The sequence below is a fragment of the Aegilops tauschii genome, chromosome 7 (assembly GCF_002575655.3).
Source record: "Aegilops tauschii subsp. strangulata cultivar AL8/78 chromosome 7, Aet v6.0, whole genome shotgun sequence".
NCBI classification, from domain to species: domain Eukaryota; kingdom Viridiplantae; phylum Streptophyta; class Magnoliopsida; order Poales; family Poaceae; genus Aegilops; species Aegilops tauschii.
The window spans coordinates 76,069,540-76,085,133 of NC_053041.3; the positions used below are offsets into that span (position 1 = coordinate 76,069,540).

The 15,594-nt window shown below is 45.6% G+C and overlaps 1 protein-coding gene across 3 annotated transcripts; it reads left to right on the plus strand.

Moving 5' to 3' along the window:
- The first annotated feature begins 611 nt into the window (after nt 1–611).
- LOC109745134 (uncharacterized) lies at nt 612–3,280 on the plus strand. 3 transcript variants are annotated; one of them, XM_020304269.3, is made up of 3 exons: nt 612–680; nt 815–2,139; nt 2,224–2,799. In XM_020304269.3, the coding sequence occupies exon 2, from the start codon at nt 861–863 to the stop codon at nt 2,115–2,117; it is 1,257 nt and encodes a 418-aa protein (XP_020159858.1). In that variant the 5' UTR covers nt 612–680; nt 815–860; the 3' UTR covers nt 2,118–2,139; nt 2,224–2,799. The 3 variants fall into 3 exon arrangements, 2 of the variants coding, with proteins under 2 accessions (XP_020159858.1, XP_020159859.1); XR_005764078.3 differs by adding an exon at nt 2,862–3,280 and having other exon boundaries at nt 620–2,139; nt 2,224–2,395; XM_020304270.4 differs by having other exon boundaries at nt 620–2,139.
- Nucleotides 3,281–15,594: the final 12,314 nt, after the last annotated feature.

Consider the following 15,594-nt stretch of genomic DNA (forward strand, 5'->3'; position numbering starts at 1 on the left):
TTTTCACCCATCCGACACAAAGCTGGCCAACCAGGCCCGGCGCGAGCACGCCGGCATGGCCTGGCATGGGCCAGACATGGCACATGCTAAACAGGATGTGCTTTGCACGCGACACATCTAGAGCCATGCCTGGGCCTGAAGGCTGGGCACGCGGACTGGCACGACACAGCCCGCCAGCCCAACAGGCTGGAAAATATGCAACCGAGAGATTGCTAAACAGGCCAACGTGCCGGCCGGAACGTCATGCCAGCTCTACTCCGGCGTGTACACCTAAAAAAAAGCTCTGCTCCAGTGTTTGGATTATACCTGAACATACCTCGGGCCGGGCCAGGCCAAGCCAAGCCCGACGAAAAAAACCCAGGCCCGGGCCTGGTTTTGGGCCCAAGCCCGGCCTGCATGCGTAAAAGGCCGTCGGGCCTCGGGCCAGGCCCCTTTAGGAAATCGTGAAAACAACGGGCCCGGGCCTGGCCTTCGGGCTCAAAATCTAGGCCCGGGAGCAGCATTGGGCCGGGCCAGGTCGGGCTTTTTCGGGCCGGGCCGTTCGGGTCGGGCTGCCCATGGCCATGACTAGTTTGGATTAAAGAAATAAAAGAGGTGTTTCTTATCCCATTGAGTGTTCCACGGCGGCGTGCCTCCATCCCCTCCGGCCTCTCACCCCGACCCCGGCGGCACCGGCGGCCGTAAGTTTCTTCCTCACCTCTTCCCTAGTTAATTTCTTCCCGATTTTCCGGATCCGCGACGTCGAAGGCTTCTTCCTCCCTCGGATTTCCGCTCAGTCCTCGGATTTCCCGTCGCTCCTCGGATCTCCCTGCAGTCCAAGTTCCGGCCGGTGTCGGAGACGAGACGGCCTATAGATATAGATGGAGGAGAGGGCGGAGGAGATCGATCTGAGCAAGCCGAGGCTGCGCGCGATGGGGAAAAAGTTACCCCCTTCTACTCCGACGGCGGGAAGGCGGCGCAAAGGTCCCTCCTTGGTCCCCCTCTCCGCCTGCAAGCGCCGGCGGACCCCTGAGGCAAGCGGCTGGGCTTCCCTCCCCACCGATGTAGTTCACCTCGTCACCAGCCGCCTGCTGGCCGGCGACGTGGTGGACTACATCGTCTTCCGGGCCGTCTGCTCCGGCTGGCGCAGCTGCACGAGCGACGCGCGCGACCCCACCCTGAGCAGACCGGACCTCTGGCCGCGCGGCTGGGTCGCCCTCTGCGACGGCGACGGGGTACGCCCGGACGACGCCGGCGAGATCGGCTTCTTCCACACGCGGACAGCCAGGCGCCTCCGCGTCCGCCTACCGGAGCTCCGGCGCCACAGGATCATCGGTTTCACCCGAGGACTGATCATTCTTCTGAACAAACGCACCGCCGCCGTCCGGGTGCTGCATCCCTTCACACGGGTCGTGGTCGACCTCCCGTCCCTCGTCCCCGTGTTCCACGACGCTGTCAGGAACCGGAACTCTGTGCTTGACATGAATGCCGCGGTCTGCAGCGCGTCCGCGACCTCCATTGCCGTGGTGGCATGGTTCCCGTGGACACATGTGGTGATCGGCGCCGAGGCTGGCCGCCCAACTTGGGAGGTCCTCCACCAAGGGCTCTTCCTTAAAAGCATCTTGCCCTTCCAAGGAAGGCTTTACGCGACGGTCGCCATGGGTGGCTCAAGGAAGATCATGCAGCTGTACCCGAGATCACCACATCCTGTGCTTGCTCGTGTTCCAAATGATTTTGGTGATCCGGGGCTATGTGGCTACTTCCTCGTGGAGTCCGGTGGGCGGGTGCTGCTTGCCGTCCACCATTTAACTGCACAACATTGTGGCACGGAGCCCTTTCAGCAACATGCCTATAAGCTATTTGCGTTGGACATCGACCGCGGTGAGCTGATCCCAGTGAACTGCCTCAGTGGCCACGCGCTGTTCCTCAGCAGGGATCGGTCCCTCTCTGTTTCAGCCAGGGACCTCCCTTCTGTGAACAGCAACTCCATTTACTTCTCTTTGCACCGTGACCCTGTTGTGGTGCACTCCGTAAGGACAGGTTTCTCTGAGCGGCTAGCAGTGTCATGCCAAATACATGACGGGAAGGATAGGATCCGACCCTCCGTGCGCCTTTCACCATTGCTGACCATCTTCTAACCTACTGCCATCCTCATGAGTGGTAAGTCTGTTTTTCTTAATTTTTCTTCTTTGCATGTGTCATGTGTGATACTACATTATGATTGTCTTCTCTTCCCCTATGAAGGACAAAAGGACTCATGTTTCACGAGTACCACTCTATACCTGAATCTTTCGAGGAACTGAGGAAGAACATCAAGGCAAAAGATTCTAAACTACGGATTCCTCGCGTTGCAGTTTGTTGATCCGAAGGAGGAAACAGAGTCACAGCACCTCACACTAGCCATTGAATAGTGAAGGTATAAATAATGCCAATAGACAGTTGATGCATAATTCCCTTGCTGGCTCAGTTGGGATCTTTGTGTGGCTAGGTCAATTCATTGGTGGCTCCCAACGCAATACGCACGAATCTTTTGTATTTGGTTAGGCAGCAGTTTGTCTATGCTATGCATATAGTGGTGGTTCATATCTGAGGTCTGGCGAATAGATTGGATCCGTCGAACATGGGCTCATTGCACCCTAAGGATATACACAATGTGAAAATTATCGGATTTACTTCCCCTTCAATCTGCATGCTGTTTAGGATCAAATTGCATATGATGTTTGTACTTGAATGAGGCAACTTGCGACTAGCAGAATCCTACTAATGTAGGAACAGTGTCTCTGTTATCAGCATTTATGGTCTTATTTTGATGTTTTCAAACCATATAGCCTTATCTTTTTCTGTATGTGGATAACAATGCTAAGTTGTGGAAACATATGCAGAAGGGCGAAAAATCTGGTGTTTGTTTGGATTCTTGAGACATCATCATGCTTGACTATGATTATGTTCAAATATATCTGGTGTTAGGATAAGGAAAAGAAATCCAACCTCAACACAATCTAAAGGTGTGCTGTTCTCATGAAGAGCTGTTGTATTTTACCATGTACAGTAGCTATTTATGTTGTAACCTGTAGCACAACTTGTCTTGGTTACTGACGGTGCTAAAGGAAAAATGTGATGCTTAGACTTGTGCCCAGCAATATGGCTAGTACCAGACCATTCAAACCGAGAAAGGGACAGGTGCCCTCAAGCCAAATTGGGCTGGAGTATGCGCAACCTTAAAGGCCCTATTTGTTCCAACTTCAATTGGATTCCAAACACCTCTGGATTCACTTAGTGGCATAAGATTCTGTTTGTTTCAGCTTTGATTGGTGTCGAATCACCTGTAGATTCACTTCAGTGGTGAACCTGATTCTGATTCTATGAATCAGCCTCACCACCGAAGGCCCCATTTGTTTTAGCTTTAGAGACCAGATTCATCTTTGCCTTGCCTGTGAAGCTGAATCTGGAATTTGAAACAAAACTATTTCGAATCAGCTTTGCCAATGAAGTCAACATTGCTAGTGAAACTGAATCTAGAGTCTGAAACAAACAGCTATTTGGTTATTTTAGCTCCGTGAGTAGCATCTATTTTTTTTTTCAAAAGACCGTGACAACGCACGGACGTTCTACTAATATTGATAGTTGGAACCATTGTTCCTCATCGCCTTGTCGACAACATCCTCACATTGGCCTTCCCCTGCATCCAATTCGTCCGCACCATGCCCCCCCCCCCCCCCCCCCCCCCCCCCCCCCCACACACACACACAGGCTTGCCTCTCCGCTTGCCTCGCGCGGTCGTTTAAAACTCTAAAACAACGCATCTTCAAGATGGTTTGTTCCATTGGAAATGTTTATTATGAGATGGCTCTTATTGTCACTTGTCAGTGTGCTCGGATTAGCACAAATAACCTTTTCTTTTTGATAGCTGGATTTTGGAATAAAAAAGATGGTGCGTTTGGATTTGATCTAAGAAGTAGATGGCCAATGATTTGGATGCTTGTAGAAGTTGCTTCCACAGTTGGGCTTGCTACGTAAAACAACCCCGTAGCCAAGTTAATCACAACACTCCATAAATTCTCTGAAAATAGCTGCCTTCCAGAAGAAATTAAGAAGAGCTGTTCGACAGCGATCCTTACCTATCAATTCATGGAATACGAGTTTGATGTTGTGTTGTAAAAGAAATCTTCCGAGAAATGGAAGACAGGTAGAGTATATATTAGTTAGAATGTTAGGCCCTGGTAGCAGGAACGGTTTTGCTTAAGTGTTCATCCAACACCAATACTCAAAGTAATCGCACATATTACAATAAGTGTTAGGCACGATCACACGTTACCAGTCCCCTACATCTCTCCCGCCCGAGGTGGACTACTCGCGCACATGAGAAGGATCACAAAAACACAAAGATCAATAAACGGAAATCATCTCGATAGTATTGTACTCCCTCCGTTCTTAAATATAAGTCTTTTTAGAGATTCCACTACAAACTACATACGGATGTATATAGACGCATTTTAGAATGTAGATTCACTCATTTTGATCCGTATGTAGTCCATAATGTAATCTCTAGAAAGACCTATATTTAGGAACGAAGGTAGTAGTAGTTACAACAAGATGAATTATTATCTTTACCCCGATCTCCGAGTCAAAGTATGAATAGAGATTACAAATATCTAATCTCACAAGAAACACAAAGATCGATAAAACGGAAATCATCTCGATAGTATTGTAATAGTTATAGTCGATCTTGTTGATGGCGGAACAATAATTCTAAAGCTACGGATTTGTTATACGGACCCCCGCCCCCTACCAGCTAATTCTCTCGGACCCCTGAGTTTCACGAGGCACTAGTAGAAAACAAGGCTTTGGTCCAAGCCTGAAAAGGGCATTAATCCCGGTTCCCGAACCGGGATTAATGGGTGCATCAGTCCCGGTTCGTGAGGCCAGGGCGCCGGCTAGGCCTTGGGGGCCATTGGTGCCGGTTTGTCTGACCCCATTGGTCCCGGTTTCAGTCACGTACCGGGACCAATGGCCTCGCTCCTGGCCCACAACCTTTAGTCCCGGTTTGTGGCTGGAACCGGGACAAATGTGGTCCTTTAGTCCCGGTTCTAGCCACAAACCGGGACTAAAGAGAAGCCTATATATATTGCCCGCGCGCTCAGCTCAGCTCACTGCTCTGTTTTTTTGGGAGAGGTGTGTGAGAGGTGTGTTGTGCTCTAGCTCACCTCCTATGCAGATGAGGTGTTCGATGAAATGCCCGAGCCACACTTAAGCTTTCTCCTCTCGAAGCTCCTTGTCCAAACTCCATTTTCCTCAAGATTTGTCTAGGTTTGGCGGTCTGTCCTGTCCCGTCCCCGTCCTCACCGCCGTCGATCGCCCGCGCCGATCTCGTCGCCGGCACCACCGTGATGAGCCTCTTGTTCTTATCTTCTTTCTAAAAGAAAAAAGTTCTTACTTGTATGATTTAGATAGATACTTGTGTAATTTTCTTACTTTTATTATCGTTTGTTATTATATAGTGCGATGGTTTTGGTATCTGCCTCCATCGGCCCTCGTCCTGTCTATGATTCGGATGTGGTATATATTATCTTTTATAACTATTTGGTTCATTTAGTTTTTATGACAATTATGCCGACCAACGTGACATAGATGTTTTTATCTAGGAGGTATGTGAACCGGAAATTCCAACCGACCCTATTGTAGAGAGGTTAAATTTAGTTGAAGAAGAAAACAATTACCCGAAGAAAAAATTGAAAAGAATTGAGGAGGAGAAGATGAGATTGGAGTTGCATGTTGCGGATGTCGTCGATGATCACAAGATCAAGATGGATGCAATGCGCTTGAAGATTAGAAAGATTAGAAAATATGCCATTCATACCGAGGCTTGGTATCATTATGTCGTTGGATCAATTGTTACCTTAGTTGCGATTATGATCGCATTTGTTGTTGCATTGAAATGTTTTACATAGTTTCAATGTATGGTTTAATTGGATGCTCTAGAGAGCTATATATATGTTGTTCAATGAGAACTATATATGTATGAACTTTATGTATTTATTTTTTCAGTAATAACATTTGATCACTACTGTACTTTGGTTTTAATGTGATGATGCACTTCTATTAATTTGGTCACTTCTGTATTCATGATGTTCTGTAATGGTTTTTGACACACTTAATTACATATAATGCACGCAGATGAACCGGCAATGGATGTATGGTGATAGACGCACCTCCGAGTACATTAAGGGCGTGCATAATTTTCTCGACGTGGCTGAGGCAAACAAGCAGAATGGTTTTATGTGTTGTCCATGCCCTATATGTGGGAATACGAAGTCTTACTCTGACCGGAAAATCCTTCACACCCACCTGCTTATGAAGGGTTTCATGCCACACTATATTGTTTGGACCAATCAAGGAGAAAGAGAGGGGTTATGATGGAAGACAACAAAGAAGAAGAGGATGATGACAACTATGTGCCCCCTGAATACGGTGATGCTGCAACGGGGGAAGCTGAAGATCAAGAGGAACCAGATGATGTGCCCGATGATGATCTTCGCCGGATCATTGTTGATGCAAAGAGACAATGCAAACATGAAAAGGAGAAGTTGAAGTTCGATCGCATGTTAGAGGATCACAAAAAAGGGTTGTACCCAAATTGCGAAGATGGCAACACAAAGCTCGGCACCACACTGGAATTGCTGCAGTGGAAGGCAGACAATGGTGTATCTGACAACAGATTTGAGAAGCTACTGGAAATATTGAAGAAGAAGCTTCCAAAGGATAACGAATTGACCGACAGTATGTACGGAGCAAAGAAGGTTTTGTGCCGTCTAGGATTGGAGGTGCAGAAGATACATGCATGCCCTAATGATTGCATCCTCTACCACGGTGCGTACGAGGATTTGAACGCATGCCCGGTATATGGTGCATTGCGGTATAAGATCAGACGAGATGACCCTGGTGATGTTGAGGGCGAGCGGCCCAGGAAGAGGGTTCCTGCCAAGGTGATGTGGTATGCTCCTATAATACCATGGTTGAAACGTCTGTTCGGAAACAAAGAGCATGCCAAGTTGATGCGATGGCACAAAGAGAACCATAAGAAAGACGGGAAGTTGAGAGCACCCGCTGACGGGTCGCAGTGGAGAAAAATCGAGAGAAAGTGGGGGACTTTGCAGGTGACACAAGGAACGTATGGTTTGGTTTAAGCACGGATGGCATTAATACTTTTGGGGAGCAGGGCAGCAATCATAGCACCTGGCCCATGACTCTATGTATCTATAACCTTCCTCCTTGGTTGTGCATGAAGCGGAAGTTCATTATGATGCCAGTTCTCATCCAAGGCCCTAAGCAACCCGGCAACGACATTGATGTGTACATAAGGCCATTAAATGAAGAACTTTTACAGCTGTGGAATGGAAAAGGTGTACGTGTGTGGAATGAGCAAGACCAGCAGGAATTTGACCTACATGCGTTGTTGTTTGTAACCATCAATGATTGGCCTGCTCTCAGTAACCTTTCAGGACAGACAAACAAGGGATACCATGCATGCACACACTGTTTAGATGACACCGAAAGTATATATTTGGACAAATGCAGGAAGAATGTGTACCTGGGGCATCATCGATTTCTTCTGACCAACCATCAATGTCGAAAGAAATGCAAGCATTTCAAAGGCGAGGCAGATCACCGGAAGAAGCCCGCTATCCGTACTGGTGATCACATACTTGCTATGGTCAATGATTTACAAGTAATCTTTAGAAAGGGTCCCGGCGGACTATCTGTTCCGAATGACGCGGAGGGACGCGCATCCATGTGAAAGAAGAGATCTATATTTTGGGACCTACCCTACTGGAAAGACCTAGAGGTCCGCTCTGCAATCGACGTGATGCACGTGACGAAGAATCTTTGCCTGAACCTGCTAGGCTTCTTGGGCGTGTATGGGAAGACAAAAGATACACCGGAGGCACGGGAGGACCATCAACGTGTGCACGAAAAAGACGGCATGCCTTCAAAGCAGTATGAAGGTCCTGCCAGCTACGCTCTTACCAAAGAAGAGAAGGAAATCTTCTTTGAATGCATGCTCAGTATGAAGGTCCCGTCTGGCTTCTCGTTGAATATAAAGAGAATAATAAATATGGCGGAGAAAATGTTTCAGAACCTAAAGTCTCATGTCTGCCACGTGATTGTGACGCAACTGCTTCCGGTTGCATTGAGGGGGCTTCTACCGGAAAACGTTCGATTAGCCATTGTGAAGCTATGTGCATTCCTCAATGCAACCTCTCAGAAGGTGATCGATCCAGAAATCCTACCAAGGTTAAGGAGTGATCTGGCGCAATGTCTTGTCAGTTTTGAGCTGGTGTTCCCACCATCCTTCTTCAATATCATGACGCACGTCCTAGTTCATCTAGTCGATGAGATTGCCATTCCGGGCCCTGTATTTCTACACAATATGTTCCCCTTTGAGAGGTTCATGGGTGTCTTAAAGAAATATGTTTGTAACCGTGCTAGGCAAGAAGGAAGCATCTCCACGGGCCATCAAATAGAGGAGGTCATTGGGTTTTGTGTTGACTTCATTCCTGATCTTAAGAAGATTGGTCTCCCTCAATCGCGTTATCAGGGGAGACTGACTGGAAAAGGCACACTAGGAGCAGACTCAATAATATGTAGGGACGGGCATTCTTGGTCTCAAGCACACTACACGGTTCTACAGAATTCTACCTTTGTGACCCCGTATGTCAATGAACACAAGAATATTCTGCGCTCCAAACACTCGGAGCAATGTGACGACTGAATTACATGTGAACACAGCAGGACTTTCGGTAGTTGGTTGCAAACACGTCTCATGGGTGACAACGTTGTTTCTGATGAGATGTACTCGTTGGCCAAGGGATCATCTTCGACTGTATTAACTTACAAAGGGTACGAGATAAATGAGAATACATTTTACACGATCACCCAAGATCAAAAGAGCACCAACCAAAACAGTGGTGTCCGCTTTGATGCAGCAACCAAGAGGGGGAAGGACACATATTATGGTTACATAGTGGACATATGGGAACTTGACTATGGACATGATTTTAAGGTCCCTTTATTTCAGTTCAAATGGGTCAATCTGTCAGGAGGCGGAGTACAGGTAGACCCACAGTACGGAATGACAACAATGGATCTGAACAATCTTGGGTACATAGACAAACCATTCGTCCTAGCCAATGATGTGGTGCATGTTTTCTATGTGAAGGACATGTCTACCAAACCGAGAAAAGGAAAATATAAAGAAGCGAATACATCATACGATGAGCTAAAGCGCCACATAGTTCTTTCAGGAAAAAGAGACATCGTGGGAGTGGAGGGCAAGACAGACATGTCTGAAGATTATGAAAAGTTTCATGAAATTCCTCCCTTCAAAGTCAAGGCTGACCCAAGCACCCTGTTAAACGATGAAGATTATCCATGGTTACGGCGCAATAAGCAAAGGACACAAGCGAAGAAAAAGTGAAGACTTTCTCTCCACAACTATTATGATGATGCATTTGATCTAGAATATCACTACAGTTACATGTGAAGAAATGAAATGCCTTTTGTAACAGATGACTTTTCGTATGAAACCCTGATACTTCGAAAGAGATTGTCCATTTTGCACACCAAGTGCATCCAGCTTTTGCCGTAACCCTCTAAACTTTTTAGCACATGCTATGTGGGTCAAATGATGATACCATGCCAACTTTCAACCTTTTCAGAGTTCATTTGTAGTGCTTTTCAATTGCAGGGTCATTTAGCTCAAAAAATCAGTAAATGCATGAAAAATACCAAATGAAGTCAGAAAAGGTTGGAAATTAATGATGTGGCTTTGAATGGTGCATTTTGAACACACAAAAATTCTGGAGTTCAAATAAGTTAAAAAAATGAAACCCCTTTTGTAACAAATGAGTTTTCGTATGAAACCCTAATACTTCGAAAGAGATTGTCCATTTTGCACACCAAATGCATCTAGCTGTAGGATCGAAAGTATGTCTAGAGGGGGGTGATTAGACTACTTGACCAAATAAAAACCTAGCCTTTTCCCAATTTTAAGTATTGGCAGATTTTAGCAACTTATCACAAGTCAAGCAATCAACCTACACATGCAAATCTAAGAGTATAGCAGCGGAATGTAAATCATTGCACATGAAGGTAAAGGGAGGAGTTTGTAGGGAGCAAAATGTAGACACAGAGATTTTTGGCGTGGTTCCGATAGGTGGTGCTATCGTATATCCACGTTGATGGAGACTTCAACCCACGAAGGGTAACGGTTGCGCAAGTCCACGGAGGGCTCCAGCCGCGAAGGGTCCACGAAGAAGCAACCTTGTCTATCCCACCATGGCCATCGCCCACGAAGGACTTGCCTCACTTGGGTAGATCTTCACGAAGTAGGCGATCTCCTTGCCCGTACAAACTCCTTGGTTCAACTCCACAATCTTGACGGAGGCTCCCAAGTGACACCTAACCAATCTAGGAGACACCACTCTCCAAAAGGTAATAGATGGTGTGTTGATGATGAACTCCTTGCTCTTGTGCTTCAAATGATAGTCTCCCCAACACTCAAATCTCTCTCACTGATTTGGATTTGGTGGAAAGATGATTTGAGTGGAAAGCAACTTGGGGAAGGCTAGAGATCAAGATTCTTGTGGTTGGATTGGAATATCTTGGTCTCAACACATGAGTAGGTGGTTCTCTCTCAGAAAATGAATGGTAGAAGTGTAGGCACGTTCTGATGGCTCTCTCCACGAATGGAGGTTGGGTGGAGGGGTCGATAACCCACAAGTATAGGGGATCGCAAAAGTTTTCGAGGGTAGAGTATTCAACCTAAATTTATAGATTCGACACAAGGGGAGCCAAAGATTATTTGAAGGTATTAGCAGCTGATTTGTCAATTCAACCACACCTGGAGATTAATTATCTACAGCAAAGTGACCAGTAGCACAGTAATATGATAGTTTTGATAGTAGTGAAAGCAGCAATAGTAACAGTAACAGTGATAGCAGTATTTTGTAGCAAGTGTAATAGTGGCAGTAACAGTAGTAACTTAGCAAGATCAATATAGGACAAATTCGTAGGCATTGGATCGGTGACTTGTTGGATGATATTCATCATGAGACAATTATAATCTAGGGCGATACAGCACTAGCTCCAGTTCGTCGATATAATGTAGGCATGTATTCCGTAAATAGTCATATGTGCTTTATTAAAAGAACTTGCATGCAATCTTTTGTCCTACCCTCCCGTGGCAGCGGGGTCCATATTGGAAACTAAGGGATATTAAGGCCTCCTTTTAATAGAGAACCGGAACAAAGCATTAACACATAGTGAATACATGAACTCCTCAAACTACGGTTATCACCGGAAGAAGTCCCGGTTATTGTCACTCCGGGTTACCGGATCATAACATGTAGTAGGTGACTATAACGTGCAAGATCGGATCTAGAACATGGATATAATGGTGATAACATAAACAGTTCAGATCTGAGTTCATGGCACCCGGGCCCAAAGTGACAAGCATTAAGCATGGCAAAGTCATAGCAACATCAATCTAAGAACATAGTGGATACTAGGGATCATGCCCTAACAAAACTAACTCGATTACATGATGAATCTCATCCAACTCCTCACCGACCAGTGAGCCTACGAAGGAATTACTCACTCCCAGTGGGGAGCATCATGGAATTGGCGATGGAGAAGGGTTGGTGATGACGAAGAACGAAGATCCCCCTCTCCGGAGCCCCAAATGGACTCCAGATCTGCCCTCCCGAGGAAGAACAGGGCTTGGCGGCAGCTCCGTCTCGTGGATCGTGACAATTCTTTCTCCCTGATTTTTCTCCGAAAATATGATTTCATAGCGTCAGAATCAGGGTCTGCGGGGCCACCAGGTGGGGACAACCGACCTGGGCGCGCCAGGAGAGGGGGGCGCGCCCTAGTGGGTTGTGCCCACCTAGGTGCCCCTCTCCGGCAGGTCTTGGCTCCAGAACTTCTTACTATTGATATAAAAATTCCTCGCAAAGTGTCATTCCATTCCGAGAACTTTTATTTCTGCACAAAAACAACACCATGGTAGTTCTGCTGAAAACAGCGTCAGTCCGGGGTTAGTTTCATTCAAATTATGCAAATTAGAGTCCAAAACAAGAGGAAAAGCGTTAGGAAAAGTAGATATGTTGGAGACGTATCAACTCCCCCAAGCTTAAACCTTTTCTTGTCCTCAAGCAATTCAGTTGATAAACTGAAGTGGAAAAGAAAAACTTTTAAGAACTCTTTTGCTCTTGTTTGCATAAATAAGCTTAAACCGCACCCAGGTTTTCAGCCAACATTATAACTAACCATGTCGTCAATAACTCTTAAAGATTATAATGATTCATAACAATGACATAATCAGCTAGCGAGCAATAATAAGATATCTCAAACGGCAACACGTTGTCAAAACAACCATGATATAATATGTCAATAGTGGTATCTCGCTAGCCCTTTCTGAGACCGCAAAACATAAATGCAGAGCACCTCCAAAGTTCAAGCAGCGACTAAACATTGTAATTCATGGTAGAAAAAAATCTAGTCATGATGCACCCAACATTAGCTACACACAATGCATAAATCATGACAGCTGTGCTCTACTCAGTTTCTGGCGCTTGTTTTAGAAGGTGGTGACACAACATAAAAGTAAATAGATAGTCCCTTCGCAGAGGGAAGCAGCGATTTGCAGAGGTGCCAGAACTCAATTTTTAAAACAGAGGTAAATGATTATTTTGGGACATGCACCCTTCTTATTCACTTCACGACCATCAGTTATCAACATCTTCCATGCTAAACACACTAGTGGCAGTTCCCAAGCGATAAAAGTAAAGGTTTTGACTCCAGTGGGAGTTTTTGTTTGATTATTCAAGAGATTAACTCTTTTTGTATTTTGCAGTTTGGGACTGGGCATCCCTATTACCGCCCTTTTCTCGTGCGATGGCGAGTGAATAAACACTCGACCTGAGAATAACCAGCTTAACATGGAAGATACCGACCACCTCTTGTCGTTCCATGAACGATTCAGGAACACAAAAAGGATAACTTTTAGAAGTTTTTAGAGGTGGCACATGCAAATTTACTTAGGACGGCAGGGTAATACCGCATATAGGTAGGTATGGTGCACTCATCTGGAATAACTTTTGGGTTCAAGGTTTTTGATGTACAAGCAGAATTCCCACTTAGTACAGGCGAAGGCTAGCAATTAGATTGAGAAGCGGCCAACTAGAGAGCAACAACCGTCATAACCATGCATTATGCATAAGTAACATTGGACACTAGCATGAGTAGGATATGATTACCATGAACATAAATATCATAGAGGCTATGTTGGTTTTGATTCAACTACATGCATGAACATGTGCCAAGTCAAGCCACTCGAACATTCAGAGGAGGATACCATATCATCATACTACATCACAATCATTTTAACTCTATGTTGATATCCAAGATAAATCATTATCAACTCCCAGCTACTTATGCATGACATGAGAAACTATAATCTCTAATTATCATTGCAAACATGTTTAATCATAATGGGCTGAATCATGGATACTAGGTTAAACATATTTACACACACAGAACAAGTCGAGTTCATACCAGTTTCTCTCTGCCATGGCCATTTCATCGATTGTCGTCATTATTGCCTTTCACTTGCACGACCGAATGATATGAAAATAATAATAGTATAAGAGTGCCGTGGACTAAGCTGGAATCTGCAAACATTTTATTCAACGGGAGAAGACAAGGTAAATGTGCTCTTTATTAGTTCAACAATTATTCATATGAGATCCACTCAACATTTTGTTGGATCGAAAGTATGTCTAGAGGGGGGGAGTGATTAGACTACTTGACCAAATAAAAATCTAGCCTTTTCCCAATTTTAGTTCTTGGCAGATTTTAGTAACTTTACACAAGTCAAGCAATCAACCTACACATGCAATTCTAAGAGTATAGCAGTGGAATGTAAATCATTGCATATGAAGGTAAAGGGGAGGAGTTTGGTGGGAGCAAATGCAATGTTGACACGAAGATTTTTGGCGTGGTTCCGATAGGTGGTGCTATCGTACATCCATGTTGATGGGGACTTCAACCCACGAAGGGTAACGGCTGCGCGAGTCTGATAACCCACAAGTATAGGGGATCAATTGTAGCCTCTTTCGATAAGCAAGAGTGTCGAACCCAACGAGGAGCTAAAGGTAGAACAAATATTCCCTCAAGTTCTATCGACCACCGATACAACTCTACGCACGCTTAACGTTCGCTTTACCTAGAACAAGTATGAAACTAGAAGTACTTTGTAGGTGTTGTTGGATAGGTTTGTAAGAATATAAAGAGCACGTAAATAAAAACCAGGGGCTGTTTAGGTAAAGAAGCAATAAAGTTAGTATCGCGAGTATGGAAAAGTGGTGGTAGGAGTTGCGAAATTGTCCCTAAGCAATTGACTACTTTACTAGACCGATAGCAAGTTTTATGTGGGAGAGGCCACTGCTAGCATGTCATCCCTGACTTGGAATTCTATGCACTTATGATTGGAACTATTAGCAAGCATCCGCAACTACTAACGTTCATTAAGGTAAAACCCAACCATAGCACTAAGATATATTGGTCCCCCTCAATCCCGTATGCATCAATTTCTATGCTAGGTTGAAGCTTCTGTCACTCTTGCCCTCCAATACATAGTCCTATCAACATACAACTAACCCTATGGTGTGATCCACGCATGTGCTCATATGATGGGCACCAAAGGACAACAACATAACCACAAGCAAATTGTACCAATCATAGCAATTCACCAATTACTGATAGGACAACCAAAATCTACTCAGACATCATAGGATGGCAACACATCATTGGATAATAATATGAAGCATAAAGCACCATGTTCAAGTAGAGGGTACAGCGGGTTGCGGGAGAGTGGACCACTGTAGATAGATGGGGGAAGGTGATGGAGATGTTGGTGAAGATGATAGAGGTGTTGGTGTAGATCATAGTGATGATGATGGCCCCGACGGTGTTCCGGCGCCACCGGGAGAGAGGGGGAGAGAGCCCCCTTCTTCTTCTTCTTCCTTGATCTTCTCCCCAGATGGGAGAAGGGTTTCCCCTCTGGTCCATGGTCTCCATGGCGTGGGGCGAGAGCCCCTCCGAGATTGGATCTGTCTCTCCGTCTCTCTCTGTTTCTGCGTTCTGGCCTTTCACCGTTTCTTATATTCCCGGAGATCCGTAACTCCGATTGGGCTGAATTTTGGACACAATCTCACTACAAAAAAAAGACACACCCGTGACATTTTGGGCCGAACGAATTTTTTTCCTGTCATACTTATGACACTTCTATGACGATAATTGTGACAAAACCCGGTATCATCATAGATGTGGTGGGCTCCTACTTCTATGACAAAAAATCATGACAGAAAATGGGCTTTTCGTCCTGGGCGGGCCAGAGACGCAGCTGCATGACATTCTTTGGGCCGCCCATGACGGAAAAAACCGTGGTAGAAGCGAGGGCGAGGAAAATTTCGGCGAGTTCCCGGTTACGGTGGGTGGCCGGGGGCCGAGCGATGCGCGTTTCTCTCGTACACGTACGCGCGTGTGTGCGAGGCG

Bases quoted from the DNA above. Each gene is read 5' to 3' on its own strand.
- LOC109745134 (XM_020304269.3), top strand. From the start codon at position 861: ATGGAGGAGAGGGCGGAGGAGATCGATCTGAGCAAGCCGAGGCTGCGC.